At 48.7% G+C, this 21,015-nt stretch overlaps 1 protein-coding gene across 3 annotated transcripts in view; it reads right to left on the reverse strand.

Annotated features, from left to right (window-relative positions):
* The window catches only part of GAB2 (GRB2 associated binding protein 2), a 95,265-nt gene that overhangs the window by 34,504 nt on the left and 39,746 nt on the right, over positions 1-21,015 (reverse strand). For all 3 annotated transcript variants that reach the window (XM_052669798.1, XM_052669788.1, XM_052669805.1), the window contains exon 2: positions 7,773-8,073. In XM_052669798.1, the coding sequence (XP_052525758.1) occupies positions 7,773-8,073 (301 nt within the window). The remainder of the gene's footprint in view (positions 1-7,772; positions 8,074-21,015) is intronic.

Raw genomic sequence — 21,015 nt, forward strand, 5'->3', positions numbered from 1 at the left:
GGAGACACCCAAGGTCAGGCTGGATGGTCTCTGAGCACCTGATGGAGCACCTGTGGGTGTCCCTGTTCACTGCAGGGGAGTTGGACCTGATGGCCTTTAGAGATCTCTTCCAACTCAAATGATTCTATGATTCTTTGTTCAATGGCATCAGACTCTTGAACCCAGAAGCTTGGCTTTGTAATCACGTAGACACCTTAAGAATTTTTCTTTTGGTTCCGGCTTCCAAACTCCTCTGTATCCCTGCTTTGGTCTTTTTCCTGGCATACACAGGCTTACAATCTGCTCTGGGTATTAAGGACAGTGACCATCGTAGCAGTGCTGTGTTGACTCCAGTTCTGCAGTGTTTCTGCAGATAACACGACATGGTGAAGAACTGGATACAGCAAGCAGAGTAAGGTGCAGAAGAACAGAATCATAGGGCCATTAAGGCTGGAAAAAACCACAAAGATCATCAAGTCCAACTGCCAATCCGTCACTAACATGCCTGCTAAACCATGTCCCCCAGTATCATATGTACTCTAATATAGGGGCTGATCCTCATTCAATGTAAATAGAATAATGTCAGATGAAACAACCTGAAAAGCCAAACATCTCAAAAGTGTTGGCAGCAGCCCTGAGATGGACTGGATTCATCTCAGCATCATTTTAGGAGTAAAGTCTCCACCTGAGCTCAGCAGTGCTGTTTTCCTGGAGAGTCCTGGGAAAGAAACAAACACTTTTAGGGCACAAACAATTCACCCCATTTCAGACTTTTTCCACCTTCTCCCCAGAAGTGGGCCCTATTTCAACCATGAGTCTCATTGACAGCAGCACTGGTTGCAGTGGAGAGCCAAAACACGAGGCGAATCACAGTAAGGAGCCCTCGATGGGTTGGTAGGGATCAGCAACTGTTTCTCCCTGCTCCCTTCTTCTAGGAAGCAAATTCCTTGGTTGCCAGTGGCCTCGTTAGCACCTGAACTAGCTCATCTCCAAAGGCAAAGAGGGAAAAAGGAGGGGGGAAAGCCAGCAGGCACTTAACTGCTCTCAAGCTGCTCTTTTGTGCCAAGACTACTCCATCTCTGGTATTGTTTACACTGAAATAAAAGCTGAACAGTGTCGGATCTTAAAATAACTTGCTGTTTTCAGCTCAGGAAAGCCAGGGTCAGGGAAGTTTGGAGCAAATTTAAAGAGGCAGGATGACTAAGGAATGGACTGGGACTCATATAAGGAGGCATTCACATGCACGTGGTGCTCAATCATCAGCCTGGAGCAAACTGTTCAGGCCCCTGGGTCTCCCTATCCATACTACCTAGACTGGATCAGGCCTTGATCAGGCTGAGATGTGACATCTGCACTTGTTCTCCCAAAGCAAATCTGCAGCCACAGAGGTTTCCTCTGTTAGGAATTCTTCACACACGTTAGAGGACAGGTGAAACTGATCCAAACGACTCTGAGATGTGCAACCAGTGGGTCTAGATGTGAATTACTGTGTTTTAAAAAGAAGAGCTCCATGATGCTGAGTGCAGAAAGCACTGATGAGAACACTGAGGAAGTGCTGAATTTACAGGGATTGCTGCAGGGTGACATCCCTAGGGTGAGAGGAAGGGGCTCAAAGAGGAACTCCATATTGCTGCCCTAGTGCAGGCCACCTCCAAATGTTGAATGGGGCAGGGTGCATTACGTCTTTGTTAACAAGACACACTTGGATACATGGAGTGAACTAAGACAAGTCTGCCTCATACCCATCATGGTTCAAGCTCAGCTCAACCACTGATGGGTTGATATTTGGACAAGATGATCTTAGTGGCTTTTGATTCTGTGATTCCATGATAACCTTGCTCATCTCTTGCCATAGAGCACTGTGCCGTCTGCTGGGACACAGATTGGCCTCTAGGTAAGATGATGACCAGCTATGGTTATTAAGATGAACCCAAGGCAAATCAACTTGAGTTGATAGGAGCCGAAGCATCAAGTCCTCCTGACCCAGCTGGAGGGTGTAGCATTCAGCAAGGGTGACAAATTCCAAAATACAGCACATGGGGCTTGGGTGCTTTCAGAGACACAAGGACGTGCCTGCACCTCCCTCCTTTCTCCCATTTCTCAAACATCAGCATGCTTCCCAGCACAGCTCACTGCTCATCTAGGGTGCGAGCAGGGAAGGAAGCAGGCGTGTGCCGGGTACAATAGCAAGGAAGTACCTGGTCATTAGTGCTTCCCCTTTGGTCTCATTCCTCCTGGCCACAACAGAGGTGGAGACAGTGGAAAGTGGGGGCTGCCCTGGGGTTGCTGCTTTGCTTAGGTTCCCAGGGTACCTTCCCTGGTACCCTGCTCCTACATGCAAGGATGGTGAACACCAGTGATCTGGTGGTGGTTTTGGGTGGTGGGTGGCACACAAATCAACGTTTTTTCTCTGGTCTTATCTGTAGCCCCTTTGCTGAGCTTTCGGGCAGCTCCTGTCCACTGGACAGAATTTGGGGGCGGTACCTTTGTGTGGTGATTTAACCCTTCACCTCAACAAACACTCACATAAACCTGGTTGCAGGGAATCAGCAGAGCGACAGGCACTGCTGGCTTGATACTGGGACCAAGGCATATTGGGAAAAGAAGTGAGAAGGGAGCAAGAGCAGCACATGGACTGAGCAGCACAGACTACAGGCAGCCCACGCATGCAGGGCTGGGAGTCAGCTGAAAAAGCTTGAAAGCGGAAGGAGAGTCCCCTCTTTCCAGCTGGGAAACCAACAGCTCTGCAGCCTCTGCAGGCAGAGAGACTCAGCTCCCGATTAAACATTAATGCTGGGCCCTGGCTGGCATTTTGTGAGATGGTAAAAGCCTGCGGAGTGCTGAGGATTGATCCCAGCAACAGGGTGCAACGCTTCAGAGATGAAGCAAGGAGGGAGCCAGATCCTGGGAGCACCTCGCTGAATTCATAAAGAAGAAATAAAAGAAACGAAGTCCCAGATGATATTAAAAAAAAAAGAAAAAAAAATAGCACTTGATGACTCTCTTTTGGCTGGGGACATGTGTGCCCAGGCTGGGTGGAAGAGGCCACTGCTGCCAAGCACAGCCCATGGGCAGGAGCCAGCGCTGGCCCTTTCCCACGCTCCGCTCACCCTCAGTCTCCAGCTCAGAGCAGCGACGTTTACTCATCCACTAATGCATCACTGCTCCTTCTCTTTGATTTTTCACTGTGGCCTGAAAAGCCTGGCTGAGATCGGGTTGCTGTTTGCTAGGGCAAAGCCGTAGTATGAGCACTTGGGAAGCCTTGAGCATTGGGTGAGACATCATGGCTGAGCTGAGACACCAACTGTGCAAAGCAGACTGAAACCTCAGCACGTACTGCCTTCCCTCCCTCCACTGTGGAGAAAAGTCTCTTGTACACAGGCAGCAAATTGGTTTTCATAAAACATGAAAACCCACCAAGGGTTTGCTTGGTGTCCATGAGTCAATGACCAAAGAGAGAGCTCACGTCGTATGGCAGAAGAAAAAGAGAAGATAGATGGATGGGGGCAGAAACAGGAAGGTACCAACCCATCTGAAATAAGTAACCTGGGCATGGGTCCCCTGAAAGGATGTACTCACTGGTCCATGAGAAATTAAATTACACATGTAGCTGCACCTCTCAGTCCTATCAGAAATAGGAGACGTCAGAGTTTTGGCTGAAGCATCAGCTCCAGAAGGAGTTAAAGGCACATGAGATAAGTTTAGCAGGATTGTTATAATAGATATATATATATATATATTTTGCTGTTCTTTCTTCCCCCGACAAGCAAAGCTTGTATGAGAAAATACAGTTCGCAGCACAGACCTGGCTGCCTGCCCACTAGGGCAGGGAAAATGCAGATGGTTGGAAACTCAGCGTTGTGGCCACGGAGTCGGGCTCTGGGCACAGCACCCAGCAGAGGGGCCCTGGGAACCCAACAGCTGTGTGATAACAAGAAATATTCTCGAAAACAAGGGTCAACAGAGCAAAGCTGATGCCTTCCTTTGTGCTGCACCTTGGGTGTGTTAAGCACATACACACTGCAATCCATTGAGGGGACATAACTAGCCACATTCCCACCCAGAATGGATTAAAACTTGATAAAAGCAAGCAAAACCTCAGTGACTTTTTGCCTTTTGTCTCCAGATGGAGGAAGCATCACAGTTTGGATTAAAGGCAGAGCTGTTGCACAGTGTCCCTCCTTGCAAGGCTCCTCTTGTTCAAAGCAGTAATTAGCTACCTAAGTAAATAGGCGTTAGCAGAAACAAAGAGCTGCGCTCCGTCTGGGTAAACACCTCAGATCTAATTTAATTTCCCCTCTTTTAGTAAGCGTTCTCACTGCTACACAGCTATTTCCAGGCTGGGGCACTCACCGGTGATACCGGGGCAGCCGTGTCAGTCCCTGAGGCTGAAACGAGCTCCTTTTGATGAGCCAGATGTGGAGCACAGCTGGCGGTCACTGACAGCAGCACCACACTAAACTCCATCCGTGCCTTAATCCTCAGAGCCTCCTAGTCTAGACAGGACACAACCCACTAATGTAAAAACCAAGCATCAGAAAATTTACCATCTCCTGTTGAGCTGCTGGCAGAAGGAAGCAACAAAGGGCTCTTTGGCCTATTTTTCTTTGTTTTCTTGCAAAGGCGTTTTGCCTTTTTTTCTTGCAATCCTTGCAAGGCAGTATGCATCCAACCTTGCTGCCTGTAGCCTCTTTCAGGTTTCATTTGCTCACTGGCTGTGCTAAAAAGCAATGGAGGCACCCTGTAGTGAGCAAGCACCTTTGCTGGTGATGTGCTCTCCCGGCTGGGAAGAGACCTGATAACAGCCTTTCAGTATCTGAATGGGGGCTGTAAGAAAGAAGAGACAGACTCTTCAGCAGGGTCTGTTGTGACAGGACAAGGGGAAGTGGTTTCGTACTAAAAGAGGGGAGATTTAGACTGGATATAAGAAAGAAGTTTTTTACACTAAGAATGGGAGGCACTGGCATAGGTTGCTGAGAGAGGTAGTGGGTGCACCATCCCTGGAGACACCCAAGGTCAGGCTGGATGGGCTCTGAGCACTGATGGAGCTGAGGGTGCCCCTGTTCTTTGCAGGTGAGTTGGAACCAGATGGCCTTTAAAGGTCCCTTCCAACTCCAACCATTCTATGAACCCAGCCAGGAGCCACCTGGTTTTGAGGCCAGACCCAGGCCCTGGGGTTGGCATAATGCAGTCAGCGCCCCGCATCCCCCAGGAAAGAGAAAAAGCAGATGTGCACGGGAGCTTCACCAATGGTTTCTGATCTCATTACACCACACTGCCTGACTGCTGGGAGAAGTGGGTGGAGGTAATTAATTGCTACAATTAGCACAGAGCTACTACTGCCTATGATGTTTATCTTTTCCTGCTGCTTTTTGTCCATCCAATTACTGACTTTTAACACCATGCTGATCAGTGTGGCCCAGAGGTCCCGGGACACAGCCTGGAGCCCAGGAGGTCCCTCAGGACACCAGGCTTCACTGCTGTGTGCAGTGAGCAGACAGGGGCTGGGGGCTGCTCCTGGGGGAGCTCCAGAAGCCCTGGATATGGTGCTGGGCACCCTGCTCCAAGGCAGGGATGGCCTGGAAGGACCCTGAGGTGCCTCCAGCCTCAGCCACTCTGCGACAACCACAGAAATGGTGTTTTCACATTGCTTAGCAGGGACAGTGAATGAAAGGCGTCTTGCAGAGGTCACCATTCCTGCGAACACCAAAGCAAAGCACCAGCCCTGCATAATTCATGCTCCCTCTTTCCATAGCATCTGGCCACATCTGCTGCATTCCTGTCACAGGCTCTTTCACAGCTGACTCAGAAAACTGCTCTTTGGCAGCTGGGTACTGTTTCAAGTGGGTACTTTCCCTCCAGCACTAACAAGCTGTGATTTAGTTACAAATAAGGAGTTTTGTTTCTCATTTGCTGATGTCACTCCGTGGTCCTGTGGGGAACATCGCTTGCATCTCTGCAGCCTGAAAAATCCTATGTTTCCTTTGGGACAGATGCACTTGAAGGCACAAGATTGTTTTTCCTTTTGATGCTCAGGTTTATATTTCAGCGAAGTCCAGTATCGATCCTGCTGTCCCCACATGGAAGCTCGTTTTACTAAATGGGAAGAAAACAAATTCCCCCAGCTGCATGCACGCAAAACTCAAACTAAAGGAGAGGAGATTTAGATTGGATGTAAGGAAGACATCTTTTACTATAACGGTAGGGAAGCACTGGCACAGGCTGCCCAGAGAGATGGTGGTCCTCTGTCCCTGGGGTCAGGCTGGATGAGCTCTGATGGAGCTGTGGGTATCCCTGTGCATTGCAGGGGAGTTGGACCAGATGCCTTTTTGAACATCCCTTCCAACTCGTAGGATTCTGTGATTGATGAAAATAGAAAATCCTGCAACCAAACAGCTCTCAATAAGCTGCGTCGCTGACATCGCAACGGGATGCAATTTATTTAGCCTGACCTTTCCCTGCCAGATTACACTCGTGGCATTATCAAGGATCCTTTCTGCCACTTGTACACCCATTGCCAAGGTGACGTCCCCTCTAATGCGTCACTCAGGGGAGATTGCACGCGTGCTGTTGTGATGCTTTGTTTGCTGTCCTGCCTGACGAGATCTTGGCAGGGTTTCAGCTCACGCAGATTGCAGCTGCTCTGCACTGGACCAAAACAGACTCAAGTTGAATGTTGCTAAGGGGTGCTTGCTACATAAACGCAGAGCATGGAGCCCAAGTCCCCTTTGGTTAGGTGCTTTTCGAGGCCGATTTCTGAAGATCCTTTGAGGATGAGATAAAACAGTAATGCACACAGAGAGGGTTTATTGTGTGTGCCAGAAGGAGGTTTGAAAGGACTCAGCATTCCACATCCTTTGGCAGCGCATGCTGGGTCCTCAGGGAAAGCCGCAATGAGGTAAAGGCATGGATAACATAAAGGCCCGGATGAGATAAAACCAAGGTGGAGATAAGATGCCCACAGCTGATAGGAAGAACATCAAGACCACAATGCTGCACCCCAGGCACTCAGACCAACCTCGTGCTGGATGTGACCTCTCCCAGTGCCTCTGAGCAAGCTGTGGAGCCCTTGGAGGGCTGGAAGCTGGTGGCACCATTCTGAGGGCCAGGCTTGGTGAGGTGGTTGTGAAAGTCCCCAAGTCATGCTGGGGATGTGGAGGTGGCTCAATGGCACTGATTGCAGCAGCTTGCCAAAGCACAGCTGGGTTTGGATGGTGGAAAATGATGAGTGGAATAGGCCCTGTTGCTCCAGGAGACTATCCCATATCTACCTCCTTCCACCCAAGCTTTTCTCAGGAGGAAATAGTGATGGAGATAGAGAGGACATGCACATCCATCACACAGTACAATGACAGTGGTGGGGACAGCCAAAGCAGGAGGAAAGACATGGTCCTGCAATCCCAGTAAAGCTCTCCAATGAGGGACTGAAACTGCTGAACAAAGGGAATTTTCACTGCTGATTCCCATGACTTTCAAGGGGAATGTGGTAATGGATGGGGACAAAGGCTGCAGCTAAAAGCTATCTCAAACCCCATCAACTTCTCATAAGAGGCTCAGAGGGCTACAGTCATAGGGAAAAAAGTGAATTAGGTAGCTTGCACAGGCAAAACTTGCTCTGCTTTGGATATCAAAGGTGGGAAATACACGCGGAGTCATGCAGAGATTACTCCAGATCCTCTAGTCCTGCACAGAGCAGCACCTTCCTCCTACAGGTCTGACTGAAAGAGCATTCGGGTCCTGCTGAGAGAATTGGATGGGGCATGCTTTGTTTGAGGACCTGGCTCCCACGGTACCTGTGTTCTCCTCGGACTGGTTGAAGCCACAGATCTGGCAGATGCTGCGAACCCACTTGTTCATGTCGTCCTCAGTCTCGGCCACCAGGTAGAAGGTCCTGTCGCTGGTCTTGATGTCGAAGATGTAGCTGTCTTGCAGCTCCTTCTTGTTGAAGGTCAGTCCCGCATCCACTTGCTCGCAGAAATTGAGGTTGATCACACGCAAGGGTTTCTTGGAGTGGTCATTTTTGTAGTACTCCAGGACGTCGGGGTCGCCGCTCATCCGACCGCTGCGCAGGACGAACCAGCGCTTCTTCCATGCCTGAAACCAAGAAGAGAGGGGACGTCAAACCCATTGCTCACGTCATGAGGGCCAGAAAACCACTGTCATGGATACAGTGACACAGATGCATGTGACACCTCCCCACCCAGGGATGCTCTGGGACACTGCTCGAGGCGTCCATATAAGCAGTGTACAGACCCAGGACTTCGGTACCCAAATCTCACTGGTTATCTGAGAGAATTAAGCACTGAAATATCATTATGGCTTAAGATACAAATGACTCCAAGAAGCATTAGTCCTGAGGCTTACAGTGACCTTGCTCAGCCGCACTCTCAGGACCCGAATATCCTTCACTCCTGGATGATAATCTGCAATTGCAATATCAAAATGCCTTTCAGCAGCTCAGAGGAGTCCTGGAGCTTTGGACACAGAGCTCTGGGCATCCTGCCCTTCAGAGAAACCCCTGAGAGAATCATAGGGAGCATCTGCAGATACTGAGCATGCCAATTCCATCTCTGTTTAAATGCCAGGATAGAAAGGCTAATGAAACCAATGGGAAACTGGTTCGGCTTTTTAAATATCAGGAATAATGCCAGGGGGCAATCCAAGCTTCGTTTGTTTTTCAGCATCTTCTGCTCCTGGGTACAAAGGAAGTTCCTTAGTAAAGAAAAGGTTATTATTGATTTCTATGGGTAGCAGCCTTGGAAAACAAATGCCAGTTATCAGTGCCAGTGCTGGGGTTTGAACAAAGATTCCTTTTTCTACGATAAGAGTTGTGATGCACTGATGCATGTTGACAAGAGAGATGGTGGGTGCCCCGTCCCCGGAGACATTGATGGTCACCAGGCTCTGAGCACCTGATGGAGCTGTGAGTGTCCCTGTTCATCGCAGGGGACCTGGACCAGATGGCCTTCAAAGGTCTCTTCCAACTCAAACCATTCTAAGATTCCATGATTCTAAGTCAATGGAGAGAGGCAGGTGCTTACCAGTATTGCTTCATGGGAGTTCTTGCTGAATAAAACATCATTTTTGTCTATTAAATGCCAGAGGGCACCAACACAAGCTCAACAAAAGCATTTAGGTCATCTGACTGACCAGAAACGAAAGCATCTGAACAACATGGGATGGATACTGCCCACGTGGATAAGCAGGGTGAGGGAGGGCGAGGCCCATGCTTTCAATTCACACAAAATGATTCCTTTTCCACCACCCTGCCCCAATTCTGGATATTTGAGAGATTTACTCTATTTTATTTTTTCACCACCAGGTTTTGGGTTCATGTGATCATGAGAGGTCAGGGCAGGTAAAAAAACACTTGATGTCCCTACAAAGGAAGAATCAACTGCCACATCTTTAATAACCCTGGAGAGGCAGAAAGGTGAGCACTGTGTGAGGACCTCCATGATGATCCCTGGGAGGTGATGGTAGCCCCATCAGTCTTCACATACAGGTGACAGGGCATGAGCTAGATCTTAGGCGTCCAGTTGCATCAGGGTGCCACAGTTTTGGATACTTTGGTGGCTGAAATAAGGGAAAGAAACCTTTGTGATTGTTTGGACCACACTTCTCAAAGGCTTCCAGATTGCTTTTGTTTGTGTCTTTGAGATTTGTAAGCTAATTAGTTTTGCACTGATTCTCAAACTGGCTCCTGGTGCCAGGAAAGCATCTTCTGTACAGACTTCCAAATGCAGCAGAGAAGCAAACTGCTTAGCAAGAGGACTGACAGGGCTGGCAGATTTTGATTTTGTCCAGGAGATGTTCAGCTACCTCTCTATGAGATGGTTGCTCCTAGACAAAGAGAATACATGCATGACAGAGATGCACCCGTCAGGGAGGGAAAAAAACAAACAAACACAAAACTGTCTTCCCCAGGCAGCAGCAACGATTTTGCTATTCCATCTCCTCAAAATGGATTTCCCAATCGATCTTAGAAATATTTTTTCTAGCTCTTAAACATCCCATCACCTTCTTCTTCTTAACATAAAACCACTTCTTTGCTGCCACCCTACAGAACTAAGAGATGGGCACCCATCCAGATCATCCTGGATGACGTGCTTGATCACATGAGGAATGAGTGTGTGATCTGAGACAGCCCGCATGGCTTCACCAGGGGAAGGTCATGCTTGACCAATCTGCTGGCCTTCTATGATGGAATGACGGCATCGGTGGACAAGGGAAAGGCGACCGATGTCATTTACCTGGACTTGAGCGAGGCCTTTGACATGGTCCCCCACCTCATCCTTATCTCCAAATTGGAGGAATGTGGATTTGATGGGTGGACCACTCGATGGATAAGAAACTGGTTGAAAGGCCGCAGGTGGTCATCAATGGTTCTATGTCCAGTTTGCTGACGACATCAAGCTGAGTGGTGTGGTTGACACGGTGGAAGGAAGGGATGCCATTCAGAGGAACCTTGACAGGCTAGAAAGGTGGGTCTGGGTGAATCTAATGAGGTTCAACATGGCAAAGTGCAGAGTTTTTTGCACTTGGGCCAGAGGAATCCCAGGCGTCCATACAGACTGGAAGGAGCGGTCCTTGAGAGCAGCCCTGCAGAGAAGGACCTGGGGGCCATGATAGAGGAAAAGCTTAACATGAGCCAGCAGTGAGCCCTTGCAGTTCGGAAGGCAAATGGTATCCTGGGCTCCATCAGAAGAGGGGTGATTGTTCCCCTCTACTCTGCTCTTGTGAGGCATCATCTGGAGTACTGCGTCCGGGTCTGGAGCCCCCAGTACAGGAAGGATGGGGAGCTGTTGGAGAGGGTCCAGAGAAGAGCCACAGAGAGGATCAGGGGACTGGAACACCTCCGCTACGAAGACAGGCTGAGGGAGCTGGGCTCGTTCAGCCTGGAGAAAAGAAGGCTGCGGGGTGACCTCACTGCAGCCTTTCAGTGCCTAAAGGGAGCCTACAAACAGGAGGGGAATCAACTCTTTGGAAGGGTTGATAACAGCAGGACAAGGGAAAATGGTTTGAAATTGAGGGAGGGAAAATTTAGGTTGGATGTCAGGGTGAAATTCTTTACAGAGAGAGTGGTGAGGTGCTGGAACAGCTGCCCAGAAAGGCTGTGGATGCCCTGTCCCTGGAGGTGTTCAGTGCCAGATTGGATGGGGCCCTGGGCAGCCTGGTCTAGTACTAAATGTGGAGGTTGGTGGCCCTGCATGTGGCATGGGGGGTGGAGTTTGATGATCCTTGAGGTCCCTTCCAACCCTGGCCATTCTGTGATTCTGTGATTCTGTGATTAGCAAGGGTGTCTGGAAAAAGATGAAGTTTTGCAATCACATGAGCCACTATGTGAATGAAGACACTTCTTGCTCCTTGGCTTTACTGCTTTTCAACCATTTGGAATCAAGCCTTGAGACATCCCTTAAGGTTGAGAAGTTGCACTGAAAAAGACACAAAGTACAGTAACTAGATTCTAGACTTTCAGGGAAAAAAGAGGAGGATGTACTGCAAAAGATGACAGCGATGCTACCACAGCTTCCCTTTTTATCTCTGTTACAAGACCCACAACTTCTCTAGATTTCTGTTGTCTGTCTGGTAGTCATGGAAAGTCCCATTTGGTCAATATTTGGCAGAGAAGATGGTATAACATGTAGGCTGGTAGCACTGGTGACACCCTAATATAAGCTGATTGCAAAAGAACTGCTTCAGCCTGGCTAAACTACAGCAGGATTTAGGCCAAACTGCAGGAAAATACAAGTCTGTATGAACCTCCATGCTCCAAAATCATGTTTCCAGGGAGGTCCCTTTCTCCTCCTACCATGATGGGAAAAACATGTGACTGGGGATGGGTTGGCCATGATGGCCAACACACATCTCCTCCTTCACCCAAATTTGTTTCCTCTCCTTATTTTCTTTCTCCTGGCTGTTCTGACGTCCTTGCTGCTGCCAGCTTGTGCCTCATACAGTGTGAGGCAAAGGTTGTGTTTATTTAACACTTTTATGATGGAAAAAGGCCAACAGTTTCACAGCTGTAAATGGTACCTGTGTGACATACGTCTTCAGCTGTGTGGTCCTTTGCCTGCAACAGATTGCTTCCCATTTAAATTGCATCTGGCCTTAACATCATTGACAGATATTTTGATGCTTGGCAAGTACTTCTTTTTAAGTATTTTTGTTAAAAATAAAGCCCATCCCCATAATGCTGATGATATGACGTGAATCCTCCCTGGCTGTTGAGAAGTAAGATGGCTGATTCATCACCAGGATGAGGGGGAAAAGAGGGGAAGGGAAGGGAAGGGAAGGGAAGGGAAAGGAAGGGAAGGGAAGGGAAGGGAAGGGAAGGGAAGGGAAGGGAAGGGAAGGGAAGGGAAGGGAAGGGAAGGGAAGGGAAGGGAAGGGAAGGGAAGGGAAGGGAAGGGAAGGGAAGGGAAGGGAAGGGAAGGGAAGGGAAGGGAAGGGAAGGGGAGAGAAAAATGGAAAAAGGAAAGGAAAAGGACAAACAGAAATAACTCCCTGGAAATATTTCTACCCTATTCTTTCTCCCCCTGCTGCCACATTTGCCCACAGCAGCACAGCACACCGCAGGTGTGAAATAAGTCTTCCAAAATGTAATCTGACACATATCACAGTGTATAAACCAAGCTGGCATGTGGGATAAGTGACCGATCTGTGATGTTGGGCAAATGTTTCACACAGGATAAAATCAGAGACCGAATGATTAGAAGCAGCAAACCCAGCAGAGGTGCAAACACGTCCTAGTATCCCAGATTCACTATGAGCTAGAAGAGTCTTGGGCACAGAAAGGCTCCTGCCATTTCTCCCATGGCCACGAGCTGTAGTGGGGATGCTTCAGAGTGCACTGGAAGCCCACAGTGCCACCACTTCCAGCATCCTAGCAGGATCACTGCTAGGAACTGGCAATAGAGATGGAGGTGTCACAGGAGCATGTGATGTGACACTCTCCAGTGCCTTCTGCATCATTTTGGATGTTTTGGCTGGCCTGGTGGTGTTCTTGTTTTTGTTACATGCAACAACAGCACCAATTGTAATTGGGGCTGAGCTTTTCCCAGATACCTGTCCCTGTAGAAGGGACACAGCTGCCTACTGCAGCTGTGCTATCTGCACCATGGAGTAACGCTCAGAACAGGAGAATAACCTGCTGGTGACCTGTATTATAATGTTGTCTTTGTCTGTGTCCCTGCAGGCTTGTTATCTCATCTGATGGACAGAAGGATGCTGGTTTGATTATTCATGCAAGAAAACCTCTCCCTTCCCTATGCTAGTCCTAACTCAGAGGAAATAAATACATCTTGGAAGAAGACAGATTTCACAAGAAAGAGCAGGGAGTGAGGAAAACTCATGAGTCTGCTCAGGTAAGCAGCTTACCTGTGCAGCTTACCAAGCACCTTTGGGCCCTACCATGGCCACCCAAACCCATGTCCCCAAGAGAGCTCCGAGACCCCTTCCAAACACACACCACTGCCCTCTGAGCACTGTCTCCTCACCTGCTGCCTGCTCCTCGCTCCCTTTAAAGGGATGGACAAGACCTCGGTTGAGCGCTGCTGCTTCCTAGAGCCTTTTCTCAGCTGCACACCCATGAGACGGGCTGCCCCGCAGTGCTGATCCCTGCTAATCATGCGTCTGCCACGACAGAGTTCACGGTGAGTTCGTTAGTGGCATCACTTTGGGGGAGGTTTGATTGACAGCGTTAATAACACCGAGCTGCAGCAGCGCGAGCCTGCAGGGCACAGTGAGCCTTGACGGGGTGCACGGCAGCTCCTCCTCAGCTCACTGGGGAACCAGGGAATTAATAGCAATATAAAAAACACCCTGGTGTGTATCTCTGGCTGTCAAACCTTCTCTTCTGGAGGTTTCTCCCATCGTTGAAGACATAATTAGCCTTTGGAGTACGCACCAAATTGCTACATGCAAAACCCACCCCCAAGGCGGCTGGGCCAACACAAGCCTTCCTGCATCAAGCATCATTTATGGCTGGCTGGAGGCTTTAAGGACGTTTTACAAGACTAGAACCTATTTGAAAGATCACTCAAAAACACATAGGCTCCAAAGCCAGCTCCTGCCAATAGACATTCCTGCTCCTAGGCAAAAGATGGCTTGGGATGGCTTCTACTCAAAGAGATGCCAGTGGGAGCTGCAGAATCATAGCATCCATATTTGCTCTGTGCTGCTGTGTTCAGTGAACTCGGAGGGAAAAAAAAAAACAACAGTGACACAGTGTGGAAAACATTTCCCTTGGTATTTATTTTAGGGGAGTTCTCTGGTTGGAAAGATTTCAATAGTTCAATGCTGTGCTGTCGATCTTAGGAAAATAAAGATTTCCCTGGGTGACATGAGGGCACTGATTGTGTTTCTGCTGGGATGCTGGAGTGTCTCATTTGGAATGGGGTGGAAAAACAAAATATCAAATAGTGAGGTTGTACTTACACTATCAGACAGCTATGACCATCTGAGAATAAGGGACACAAGGGAAACCCCAGGTGGGCTGGGAGCGCTTCTACTAGAAAGATGGAGACAAACTGTGCTGGGAGATGCACAGGGACAGCAAATTTCAATGGAAAATTTCTATTAAATGCATAGAAAAGGCTTCAAAATGATTGGTAGTACAAAAAGAAAACAAGTTGTGGGGAATGTCCATCCTTGGAGATACTCAAAACCTGCCAGCACAAGGCCTGAGAACATGATTTACCTCCAGACTTGGCCTTAACATCAAAGCTGGCCCTGCTTTGAGTGAGAGCTTGGACCAGAGAACTCCAAGCTCCCTTCCAACCTGAATTATCTCCACAGCTAAATGACTTTTCCATAACTAGACCCAGTTCCCAGGGAGGAATTGATACGATCTGAACTTGCTGTATGAAGACCTGATGAGCAGTGCTTGTGCACCACCCTGTCATATGTTCATCCTCCATAACACCAATTTCACGTGCCGAAGGGCAGCATGAATGTATTTTAGCTCTTCTTAAGGAAAGGAAGCTCTTCTAGTAATTCCTTTTGCAGAAGGTGCCTTTGCAAGCAGAAAGGTGCAGGAAATGAGGGGTTCAGAGGAGTGAGCTCCTGCCCTGGGGCTGGCTGCAGATGATTCACGTGCAAGGCCTCCATGTCCCTGCTTTTGTTATCTGGAAGTATTTCCTGCTATTCAGCCCTGCTCTGTATTTCTCTCTGTTATTCCTAGCCGAAATTTCTTCTCCCCCACCACAGCACACCCCTCACAGAGGGACCAGAGCAGCAAAACAAAAGGGTGACAGGGAACATGGCCTATAAAAGCAAGGCTTTGGGTGATATCACCGGGGCCCCAAAGAGTCATGCAGTGAGTCTCCATCCAACTGTTTAGTCTGGGTCTGATCCAGAAGCTAGGGCAGCTAAAGGGATTTTTCATGTTTAGCCTTGAGGTGCTTTGTTTTTGGCAATGTTGGCCCCAGAAGTCCATCCCAGCCCCTGTATCTTCCTGGGCCACATCCTGACTTGATGCTGATGTGAGTGTGGGGTAGTGGCACCCTTGAGTTGGATTGCTGGGCACCAGAAATGCAAGTGATGAAAAAGCTGCACTGTCTTCATCCCTCACCATCATCAGTGCTGGAGCACAGCTTGTTTGCTGGCTTGCACCTTGCTTCCTCTTCTGACATGGCTAATATGGACAAGAGGCTGAGATGACAGACAGGATGCTCCAGCGGGTTATTATGTGGCATTATATTTGTCATAGTATGATACTATAGTTATCACACAATTATTATGACACTACAGTTATGTTTACATGATGCACAAAGAGACTAGTGCTTCTCCTGGTTTGCAAAATCCAAACACCACCATCGACTATACTCAACCTTGGAGGTCCTTCAGCATTCTGGTGGCTCTGTGCCAGGCTCTCCCAAGTATGCCCAGGCCCAAAACCGGACCCAGGACTCCAGGTGTGGTCTCACCAGTGCTGAGTGGAGGGGAAGAATCTCCTCACTGTTGGCGGTGATACCTGGTGATACTTGGCCCAATGCAGTCTAGGATGTTAGCCTTCTTAAATGGCAACAGTACACGGCTGGCTCACGCTCAACTTCATGCCTATCTACTACCACCAGCTCCTTTTCTCTTCAGGAAGCAATCAGAGCTGACCCAACACCCACAGCAGTCTCTGGACAACTTGCCCTCAGTTAAAACATCCATCCTATCTCCTTTCTCCCCTCACTACAGTGATGGTCCATAGCAAGAGGTATCTGTGGGCAGACCTATGGCATTGAACAGGTTGCTCAGAGAGGTGGTGGGTGCCCCAAGCCTGGAGACACTCAAGGTCAGGTTGGATGGGGCTCTGAGCACCTGGTAGAGCTTTGGGTGTCCCTGTTCACTGCTGGGGAGTTGGCCAGATGACCTTCAGGGATCCCTTCCAACTCAAATGACTCTATGATTCTGTGATTTAACACACACGACACAAGCACGCAAGCAGCAAGAAAGGAGTTTACTTTGCTTTTTGAGCTTTGGGTTTCTGGAAGAAAAAGCAAACTGCTCAGAGATTTTTCTTCCCTCCTGAGACTTTGGTATCAGGCTCTGATAAGTGCTTTCCCGGCGGGATATGAGAACCAGTTGGCAGAAACAAGGGCCTGTTACACAAGCAGGGCTGGACATGGGAACTCAGCACAAACAAATGGCTTTGATAATCAGGACCGAGTTTTTCTGTCTTTCTGGGCAGTCTGAGCCGTCACTGTCTTTTTTTCTATGCAGCAGGAATTGGAGAATGCGAGAGAGACAGCAGGAGACCTCTGCAAGAGCAAAACAAATCCCACAGGACTGCCAATGGCTTCCATCCCTTTTCTCCTAGGTTTAGGCTGCCCCAAATTGCTCCCACAAGGATAGAGATCTGCCTCAAATAACACCCACCCCGCACTGGCCACAGATCCTGTCCCAGGTCCACGTTGAGCACACGCTGGTTTCTGCACACACAAAAGTCACTGCAGCTATGCTTTGACCCATTGGAATCTTGTGTCTCAACGCCAAGTCAATCTAAAACAGTACTTTTGAAGCAAGAAAAGAAGTTAAAAAAAACATCCTAGAATCATAGAGTCATAGAACGGTTTGGGCTGGAAGGGACCTTTAACATCATCCAGTTCCAACCCCCAGCAATAGGCAAGGACACCTCCCTCTAGACCAGGGAACTTGAAGCACAGTTTTCATCATTTTGGAGGTAGGTACCCATGTCAACTTTTGGACTCAATACCATAATTAAACTGCTCTGCTCTCCACATTTTGAGCGAAGGTGGATGGAAATAGAGATAGAAGAGAGGAACGAGAGGAGTGTTTATAGGCTTCCCCATTCCCTTGATGCACTTCACATAAAGAATGCAGAAAAAAGGGTCTTGCAAGGTGATACTGAACCTATTCTGAGCTTGCCAAGTCCTATGTAACTACAAAAAGCAAAAATCACCGTCTGCTGTTCACTCTGAGGTGATCAACTGGAGGTATTGTAAGGCTGAAGGTGACAGTAAAGTTTTAGGGAGTTACTCCCATAATATAAAGGACTGCACTCCTGTTTTCTTTGGCTTACAACAAAGTATTTGGGTCAAGTTTGCTTTTCCAAGAATGATTTCTAACTTTAGGGAAACCCCAAAGCTTGTTAATCGTCAATCACTTTTATGGGCTGTCCTGCTGTCACAGTGCATAACCACTGCCAGTTGGATAAACCACTGCAAAAGTGAGATGATGGGACAAAACTGCATGTTCTGAACGTTATCAAAACAGCTCTATGATCCCCAACTCCTTTGCCATGAGAACAGTGGTCTCACCAATGGGATGTTGGGTGAGAGCAGCGTGGGCAGCATGGTGCTCCTAGCTGCCAAAACTTCCACCAGACGCACAGGATCCAGCACAGGGTCCATCTGTACAACATTTGGCAGAGTTTAGTTATGCTCAGGTGAAATGCATTCCCTCAAATGTCTCTCTCTTTTTCTTTTTTTTTTTTCTTTTTTCATCCTTTCCAACAAATTCCTTCAAACTCTCTGAAAAATAGCACCAGTCCCCAGGAACGCTGTGGGAATTGGGCATCCTGATGCCTTTAAAAGTTTTTTGGATCTCCACCTTTCCCTGCTGTAACTCTTTTTCAAGAAAACATTACTGTGGTAGCCCCAGCATGAGAAACTATTCAAAACGGGCTGCTTTGTGCCAGGTGCCATGGAGTGATTAACAGCATTAGCTCAGAAATGCCAGATTGGAAGAGAAAAGGCAGACCAGGAATGAAATGAGGGTGCTAATCTTGCCGAGGTGAGGAAATGTCTTTATCTTCTGGCTCCCTTGATCTCTTGGCTACAATAATCTTTTTCTATGATCTTTTCCTTGCGGAGAATTCCCCCTTTTCATGTTTAGTTTATGACTGGATGTGGTCAAGGTTCATGTGTCTGCCTGAGCTTTTTGCTCACAGACAAATCATTTTTTGACACAAAAGTACGTGCTTGCCTCCAGGTGCTGGTTCAGATCTTCAAGTGGCTTTGACAGATGTGAACCAAATCCCTTTCAGAAGGCATTGATCCCTGTTCAAAACGTGCCCTGAAGACTGTGGGGATATAAAAAGTGTTATGGGGCTGGACTACCAGGATGCCCTCCAGTTGGTATCAGATCCAGGTGACACCTTCTGTCTCTGAAATACAGGAGGCAAGAGGAGGCTCAGCACTTTCAAGATGTTCACTGGCTCCTGTATGGGCAAGGTCCCCACTGACTGTGACAAATGTTAGACATCATGTCCCATCCAGATTGTCTTTGAATATACTCAAGTTTTCTGTGAACAGGTTAAGATTATGCTAGTTTGATCCAAATCATTTCAGGCTGAATCAAACTCAGCCTTCCACAAAGGCAACAGTGACAATCATTGGGCCTTCCATCTTGGGAATTCCATCCTGGGATTTGCCACGTATCTTTCAGTGGGTTTCATCAGAGAGCTGGGTAATTTTTTTTTGGAGGCCGTGAGGTGGAGGAGAGAAGGAAATGGGAGCAGCCATTAATCCAAAGAGTGAGTGAATGCTGAGTGAATGGGTTTGAGGCAGCCACGCTGCATGTGCCCATTGCTGTGGCTCAGTACTGTTCCAACAGAAACACACACAAGAAGCATTCGAGGATATTTTAGGAAAAGGGGAAAGAGAAGCAACCCTGTTTGTCTGTAAACTATGGAAAACCAGAGGAACTGGACTGGACTGCCTTGCATTGAACTCTCAGTCCAGCTCAACTGTGTTGTACCTCACGGTGCTTTCCTAATAAGCATGGTCAGTATCAAAGCTGCAGGCACTGTGCCTACAGAACCAAACTTCTCCAGAAGACCATTCCTCCTCTATCCACACAAATCACATATTCAGACAGTTCAGTTCTCCTGCAACTGGAATTACTCAATAATGTTACAATCAACTGATCTCTCTGATATCACATGCTCTTCATGCTAAGGGCAGAGCAAGTCCGAGAGTGCCTCCTTAGACTGAATGAATACAAGTCTATGGGGCAGGATGGCGTGCATCCCAGGGTCCTCAAGGAGCTGGCTGAGGTGGTTGCCGAGCTGCTCTCCATCATATTTGAGAAGTCGTGGCTGTCAGGTGAGGTCCCGGATGACTGGAGGAAGGGTCACGTCACTCCCATATACAAGAAGGGGAGCAGGGAGGACCCGGGGAACTACAGGCCGGTGAGTCTCACCTCCGTGCCTGGGAAGATCATGGAACAGATCCTCCTGGACAACATGCTCGATCACATAAAGAATGAGCATGTGATCCGAGACAGCCAGCACGGCTTCACCAAGGGAAGGTCATGCCTGACTAATCTTGTGGCCTTCTATGATGGAGTAACGGCATTGGTGGACGAAGGGAAGGCGACTGATGTCATTTACCTGGACCTGAGCAAGGCCTTTGACATGGTCCCCCACCACATCCTCATCTCCAAATTGGAGGGAAGTGGATTTGATGGGTGGACGACCCGATGGATGAGCAATTGGTTGAAAGGCCGCAGACAGAGGGTGGTGGTCAATGGCTCTATGTCCAGGTGGAGGCCGGTAACAAGTGGTGTCCCCCAAGGGTCTGTCTTGGGACCGGTGCTCTTTAACATCTTTATTAATGACATCGGTGAGGGAATTGAGTGCACCCTCAGCAAGTTTGCTGATGACACCAAGCTGAGTGGTGCGGTTGATACGGTGGAAGGAAGGGATGCCATTCAGAGGGACCTCGACAGGCTTGAGGGCTGGGCTCGGGTGAACCTAATGAGGTTCAACACGGCAAAGTGCAAGGTTTTGCATTTGGGCCGGAAGAACCCCAGGCACCCGTACAGGCTGGGAGGAGTGGGCCTTGAGAGCAGCTCGGCAGAGAAGGACCTCGGGGTCCTGATGGACGAGAGACTTAACATGAGCCAGCAGTGCGCTCTGGCAGCTCGAAAGGCAAATGGGATCCTGGGCTCCATCAGGAGAGGAGTGGTCAGCAGGGACAGGGAGGTGATCGTCCCTCTCTACTCTGCTCTTGTGAGGCCCCATCTGGAGTACTGTGTCCAGGTGTGGAGCCCGCAGTACAAGAAAGACATTGAGATTTTGGAAAGGGTCCAGAGGAGGGCAACTAAGATGATCAGGGGGCTGGAGCACCTCCCCTATGAGGACAGGCTGAGGGAGTTGGGCTTGTTCAGCCTGGAGAAGAGAAGGCTGCGGGGTGACCTCATTGCAGCCTATCAATACCTGAAGGGAACCTACACCCAGGAGGGGGGTAAACTCTTCAGAAGGGCTGACAACAGCAGGACTAGGGGAAATGGATCCAAGTTGAAGGAGGGAAGATTTAGGTTGGATGTTAGGGGGAAGTTCTTTACAAGGAGAGTAGTTAGGCCCTGGAACGGGCTGCCCAGGGAGGTTGTGGATGCCCCGTCCTTGGACGTGTTCAAGGCCAGGTTGGACGGGGTCCTGGGCAACCTGATCTGAATGTGGATGTTTGGTGGCCCTGCTAGGCAGGGGGGTTGGAACTACATGATCCTTGAGGTCCCTTCCAACCCGAGTGATTCTGTGATTCTGTGATTCTCACACAGAACCCAGTCATCATTTGT

This window comes from Tympanuchus pallidicinctus, unplaced genomic scaffold, assembly GCF_026119805.1.
Source record: "Tympanuchus pallidicinctus isolate F22 unplaced genomic scaffold, pur_lepc_1.0 scaffold11, whole genome shotgun sequence".
NCBI lineage: Eukaryota > Metazoa > Chordata > Aves > Galliformes > Phasianidae > Tympanuchus > Tympanuchus pallidicinctus.